Below are 6,711 nucleotides of genomic sequence, written 5' to 3'. Positions count from 1 at the left end.
TGGCAACAATACAATACGTGCCTTGCTGCCCCTACTATCACTAGGAAAGGACACCGCAAGATTGAACCCAAAGCTAAGCACTTCTCCCATTGCAAGAAAGATCAATCTAGTAGGCCAAACCAAACTGATAATTCGAAGAGACTTGCAAAGATTAACCAATCATACATAAAAGAATTCAGAGAAGATTCAAATATTGTTCATAGATAAACTTGATCATAAACCCACAGTTCATCGGTCTCAACAAACACACCGCAAAAGAAGATTACATCAAATAGATCTCCACAAGAGAGGGGGAGAACTTTGTATTGAGATCCAAAAAGAGAGAAGAAGCCATCTAGCTAATAACTATGGACCCGAAGGTGTGAAGTAAACTACTCACACTTCATCGGAGAGGCTATGGTGTTGATGTAGAAGCCCTCCATGATCGATGCCCCCTCCGACGGAGCTCCGGAAAAGGCCCCGAGATGGGATCTCACGGATACAGAAAGTTATGGCGGTGGAAGTAGGGTTTTGGCTCCGTATCTGGTAGTTTGGGGGTACGTAGGTATATATAGGAGGAAGAAGTACATCGGTGGAGCAACATGGGCCCCATGAGGGTGGAGGGCACGCCTGGAGGGTAGGCGTGCCCCCCTACCTCGTGCCCTCCTGGTTGCTTTCTTGACGTAGGGTCCAATTCCTCTGGATCATGTTCGTTCCAAAAATCACGTTCCCGAAGGTTTCATTTCGTTTGGACTCCGTTTGATATTCTTTTTCTGTGAAACTCTGAAATAGGCAAAAAAAACAACAATTCTGGGCTGGGCCTCCGGTTAATAGGTTAGTCCCAAAAATAATATAAAAGTGTATAATAAAGCCCAGTAGTGTCCAAAACAGGATATAATATAGCATGGAACAATCAAAAATTATAGATACGTTGCAGACGTATCAAGCATCCATAAGCTTAATTCCTGCTCGTCCTCGAGTAGGTAAATGATAAAAACAGAATTTTTGATGTGGAAAGCTACTTGGCATAATTTCAATGTAATTCTCTTAATTCTGGTATGAATATTCAGATCCGAAAGATTCAAGACAAAAGTTCAATATTGACATAGAAATAATAATACTTCAAGCATACTAACTAAGCAATTATGTCTCTTCAAAATAACATGGCCAAAGAAAGTTATCCCTGCAAAATCATATAGTCTGGCTATGCTCCATCTTCACCACACAAAGTATTTAAATCATGCACAACCCCGATGACAAGCCAAGCAATTGTTTCATACTTTTGGTGTTCTCAAACTTTTTCAATCTTTATGCAATACATGAGCGTGAGCCATGGACATAGCACTATATGTGGAATAGAATGGTGGTTGTGGAGAAGACAAAAAGGGAGAATATAGTCTCGCATCAACTAGGCGTATCAACGGGCTATGGAGATGCCCATTAATAGATATCAATGTGAGTGAGTAGGGATTGCCATGCAACGGATGCACTAGAGCTATAAGTATATGAAATCTCAACAAAAAGAACTAAGTGGGTGTGCATCCAACTCGCTTGCTCATGAAGACCTAGGGCATTTTGAGGAAGCCCATCATTGGAATATACAAGGCAAGTTCTATAATGAAAAATTCCCACTAGTATATGAAAGTGATAACATAGGAGACTCTCTATCCACTACAAGAAATATGTCAACTTGTGACCTTGACTATTGGTCACTGAAAGGTCATTGTTTTTCATTTGTGACCTTTTTGTGACCAAAAACAGAAGGTCAAAAGCTGGAGGTCGTAAACTAAAATTAACGACCTTCTCTATGAGAAGGTCATAGACGTTTATGACCAAAACAGAAGGTCATTGAACCCATGACCTTTTGTTTTGGTCACTGGTTGTCTGTCCAGGCCACGTCGGATCCGACGTGGCAATCTGACGTGGCAAAATTGCGACCTATTCAAAAGGTCACTGATAAGATTCAGCCCAGTCCGAGTAGGTGTCTATATGCGCCGAGCCCATTAATTCAGCCCATTTATTATTATTATTTTCTGTCAATTTTTGGTCTATTTCATGGGCCTAGCCCAACATTGCAACATTTTTTTATTGTTGGGTCGTGGCCATTTTGTCTAAACAATTTCCTTTTCCTTTTTTTAAATGGGTCCACTAGTTAAATGGGTCCCAGTGCATGTAATAGTTTAACTCATGTTAACTAGCAGTAACCTTCACAAGACAGCCTCAAACGAACCATCAAGTCAACTCATGTTAACAGCTAACAGCAGCAAGTGTATGTATTAGTTTAACTCATGTTAACTAACAATAACCTTCACAAGACAGCCTCAAACAAACCATCAAGTCAACTCATCATACATCACATGTACAGCTAACATCAGCAATACATCATACATCACAGAGAACGGTTCACACAAACCGACAAACTAAACTAGAGGCACATCATAAGCTCACAAGCATGGCTGCCGCAGCAGTTTGTTTCGCCAGTAAAGACAGCGACTTTCTTCCTCAACCAGACAGCAGCTCAGCTCACATCCTCTACCTCCTCACAGGAGGCGTGCCACCTCGTCTCCTTCAACAGGGGGATCACCACCACGTCCACCAGCAGCCTGCATGAATGTTTTGGCAAGTCCAAGTGTTAGTGACTATACATACGGCTGTTGACTAATGTTTGTTTCCAAACAGAAAAATCATCCAAGAACCAAGTACTGCACAACTAAGAGATCCTTTTCTTCCAAGGGAAATTAACAAGCCAAACGATACAACATAGTTATTTGTTCATTTTCATTTTATTACTGCATAAATATAGGTGCTAGCTAGATGATGGTCACAATTTAGAATCTGTCTCGTCGGCACATGGCAGTAGTACTCAAGTGTATTTTCACTAGTGGAATCATAGTGATTCAAATTTTGTTAGCACACTCTTCTATAGCATCCCCTAATATTTCTATATATAGCACCCCATGATCACATATGCATGTATGTATGAAGCAGAACATGAAAAGAGCAACATCTAATTAACTTGATTGACTTGTAGATGACACACAAGACGAAGAGCACTTGGACAGAACCTACTATACTTGTGGCTGTAATTAACCTAATCTAATCTAATGGGAACAACATCACTATTCACAAGCAAGCACCCATACTCTTGAACTCAGTATACAGTTGCCAACTGAAATAAGTTCAATTGAAAGCAGAGCAGAGAACAAGAAGGATCAGCAAAGAGCTCACCATGGCTGTCATGTGGCCGATGTGGAAGAGGCAGCATGTTCGTCCAAGCAGGATCAGCAGCACCAGCGGACGGGCCACTCCTTGACCTGGATCTTTGCCTTGACGTTGTCAATTCTGTCGGAGGACTCGACCTCAAGTGTGATGGTCTTCCCGGTGAGAGTCTTCACAAAGATCTACATCTGAATAGTTGAAGATAGCAAGAAAACAGGACAAGTCATGCATATATGAACAAATTAAGAAGGAAACAAGACAAGAACAAAAATAATATAAATCTTGCAAGTTGCAACAGATACGCATAGTTGGAAATTGCAAACAAAGCAAAATAAATCGACATTGTAAAGGCATATACAAATAGATCTACAAAGTCATGAAGCAATGTGAAGTGGAAGATGGCAAGAAAACGGGACAAGTCATGCATATAGTGGAAGATCAGCAAATAGTATGTATTGAACTGAGTTGAATTAGAGGACTAATATGGTTGTTTTGTTAACAGATACTCAAGAAATACTTGAACAAGAAAATATACAAAATAACCAGTTGTCCAGTACAACTGCTACTACTACTTGTTTATATACCCAAGTGTCTCGATAGTGCATATTTTGTTTGTGAAACCTATAAGGTCTCAAAATGTTAGTTAGAGCTCTATGCAGAATACTTTGGAGGAAAACTGTGCAAATGCTCAAGAACTGGTACTTGTTGTACCAGGAATAGGTACTTGCATACTGAAGTTTTCAGAAGAACAAATAACTGAAGCGATTATTCATGAACACGTGTATTAAAGAAACAAGAATAGAAAATTTTCAGTAGCACTTGTCATTGGAATTCAGAAGCATTTATCACACAAATTCAAAACTGGAGGTAAGTGATGAGGCAGCAACGGAATAATGACCTCCTGCCAGCTCTCAAGTGGAAGATGATCCATAGACAAGCAAAGTGCCAAGATTCTGGAAGAACAAAAAATCAGTATAATTAATTAGATTCTGCTTCTAAGTGCCAAGTCTCAAGGAGGCCACCGCACGGGAGCATTCCTGAGAAGGAACAAAAAAATTATCATGACCTCCTGCCAGCTCTCAAGTGGAAGATGATCCATATCAAATAGAATGAACCACTAACGGTAATATGTTTGGTGCATAATCATGATATTGGTACAAAACAGGTGTGATAGACTGAAAGAGAATGAACTTTATGGTCCTATAAGAATCTCACAATCTCAGCACAGAAATAACATGAAGGGTCACAACAGTAACATGCTGACACACATTTGAGGTTAAAGTATTTCCCTCACATCTCATAGCTAATATGACCATCACCGACGACCATAAATAGTGGTTTTAGCCCCAAGCCACCAGCTCACCAAAAACGGCAAGACAAGATGGCTTGGGGCTAAAACCAGTAATCAATCATCTTTGGTCCTGAATTTTATCTTCACAGGGATGTCAATCAACCACAACGAAACTGCATAAACTGAGGGATTCAGTGCTAAGTCGAACGAAACCAAACCAAGCAATTGCGAGCACCAGCCTGGGTAAAAATGAGCCTGACCTGGAGTAAACAGGCATAAGAATGTATGTCAGATGCAGCCAAAAAACAAACAAGATGATTAATCATTGGCAACGAATAGCTAAAACAACACAAGCCTTCCATTTCCAAACAAGTGTGTGTGTGTTAGGTGTTCTTTGGTCTTAGTATTGCTTAGTTATCTTATAACGAGTCCTAGGTTCTATATAACACTCTTCTGGAAACTAATGTCCTGGACTTTGATATGGTACGGCAATTTGGTACAGTGTGAAAGAAATCTAGAAAGATAGGTTGTGTCAATCTTGGTACGCCTTAGAGTCTAAAACTGTTTCTAGATTGTACAATTATTGATTAGAATTCCTTAACTATACATGTTTCAATTCGATCCATGCTTGTGGCATATTCTGTACACTACTTAGTTTTAATTCAGAGTCTTGCAGTCCAGTAAGCAATATGCACCATCACCAAGGGGACAGTGTCAAACCCCAAAATTACAATATTCATTTCTTTTGCTTCATTCTATTTTGTGGCTCTGTTAACTCAAAATTGGGTCACACAGCAGACCGCGCGGGTAGAAAATGCGGATGAAATGAGCAATTAGCTAGCTTGCAGTCAGGTTTTGCAGCAGATACTGAACATGTGGAACTCTCTGACAACCTTATCATGGAACTAGGGTTTGGCACCACAGTAAACACGGAAAAGCTAGTGGTTCAGGCATGAAACGCGAGCTGCAATTATTTGTTAGAGGCAGCTGAGCATCACCTCGCGGGCCGAGGGTGACGCCGACGGCGCTGGCGAGCTTCTCGATGTCGGCCTGGAGCGCGGCCCGGGACTTCTGGTCGAAGGCGATTTCCTTGGCGTCCGCGCACACCACCAACCGTGACGAGCGGCCGTTCTTGGACCTCCTCAACCTCCCCTGCTCATTACACCCAACAGCACAGGTCACAAACCGAGCCCAATTTCACATCAACCCGACGAGAAAATGGGGACAAATTCGAGCAGGTAATCTCGCAAGAAACCACAACCCATTAAACAACCGCGCGGGGGTTACCTGGGAGGAGAAGGAGCGGAGGAGGGAGGCGGTGGAGATGGCGTTGGCCGACGTCATTGGAGGCGGGGGTGCGGGAGCGGGAGCTGGTGCCGTGGAAGGTGGTCTGGATGCGGATGGCCGCCCACTCCTGCCTGATGACGAGGAAGTCCTTGGACAGCGCGCGCACCACGGCCGCGACGACGGAGCTGAGCGCGTCGGCGGCGGCGGAGGTCGTCTCGCGAGTCCAAGATCTGCTCGCCACCACGCGAGATCTGGCCGCCCCGGGGGAGCGAAACCCTCTGCCCGCCTGGCCATGGGGGCGCCGGGGTGGATCGGCGGCGGGCTGACACCTACCCTACGCTGGCCAGATCTGCCGTGTCGGGAGGGATCCAGCGACGTGGCGCCCGGCCGGATCTCGCCACGACGCCGCGTCGGCGCGAGCCAGCCCTCGATTCTCCCAAGCGTAGGCGCCAACGACTGTCCGCGTCTCTGGTCCTCGGTCGCGACGACGACTGGGCTGCCTGAGGAGGAGGGGAAGAGGAGTGGGGTGGGAGCAGTTGGAAGCGGCAGTGGATCGAAGTCGGAGAGAGAGGTTGGGGGCGGCGGCTCCACCAGATCGGAGCGAGGGAGAGCAGAGGGGCTCGTTGGTGGAAGCGGGGGAGGGAGGGAGAGAAAGAATGGAGGCGGGGGGGTGGAAAATGTCTATGAGGACTGACCTAGGGTTTCGGCTCGGGTGGGTTTGGGCCGCTAGATTTGGAAGCATCCGACGGTGGTTGATGCGTGATCCGCATGATATGCTCATGGTCCAATCAGAACGCAGCAAACCATTTGATGACCTTATCACCATATAAATTGGTCGTGATCGATTCAAGATAAAAAAATTCATTCCATTTTTCAGTGCTCAAAATGAGTTTTTTTTGTGAAAGTCCTATCAAATATTTGTTCAAATGATATCA

At 44.1% G+C, this 6,711-nt stretch overlaps 1 protein-coding gene across 1 annotated transcript; it reads right to left on the bottom strand.

The window, feature by feature from the left end:
- Positions 1–2,204: 2,204 nt before the first annotated feature.
- On the bottom strand, positions 2,205–6,415 carry LOC125541326. The gene is made up of 5 exons (XM_048704769.1): positions 5,777–6,415; positions 5,488–5,641; positions 4,097–4,749; positions 3,208–3,386; positions 2,205–2,582 (listed from the first exon to the last, which is right to left on the bottom strand). Exons 1-3 carry the CDS (start codon positions 6,068–6,070, stop codon positions 4,604–4,606), a joined length of 594 nt encoding a protein of 197 aa, XP_048560726.1. The 5' UTR covers positions 6,071–6,415; the 3' UTR covers positions 2,205–2,582; positions 3,208–3,386; positions 4,097–4,603.
- Positions 6,416–6,711: the final 296 nt, after the last annotated feature.

This window comes from Triticum urartu, chromosome 2 (genome assembly GCF_003073215.2).
Source record: "Triticum urartu cultivar G1812 chromosome 2, Tu2.1, whole genome shotgun sequence".
NCBI classification, from domain to species: domain Eukaryota; kingdom Viridiplantae; phylum Streptophyta; class Magnoliopsida; order Poales; family Poaceae; genus Triticum; species Triticum urartu.
The sequence above is the reverse complement of the archived record's forward strand: the minus strand, read 5'-3'. Positions and strand labels throughout refer to the sequence as shown.

Bases quoted from the DNA above. Each gene is read 5' to 3' on its own strand.
- LOC125541326 (XM_048704769.1), bottom strand. From the start codon at position 6,070: ATGGCCAGGCGGGCAGAGGGTTTCGCTCCCCCGGGGCGGCCAGATCTC. The intron at 5,642-5,776 runs GTAACCCCCGCG...TGTAATGAGCAG, and splicing joins TCCGCTCCTTCTCCTCCCAG to GGGAGGTTGAGGAGGTCCAA. The intron at 4,750-5,487 runs GTGATGCTCAGC...TGTTTACTCCAG, and splicing joins CGTCACCCTCGGCCCGCGAG to GTCAGGCTCATTTTTACCCA.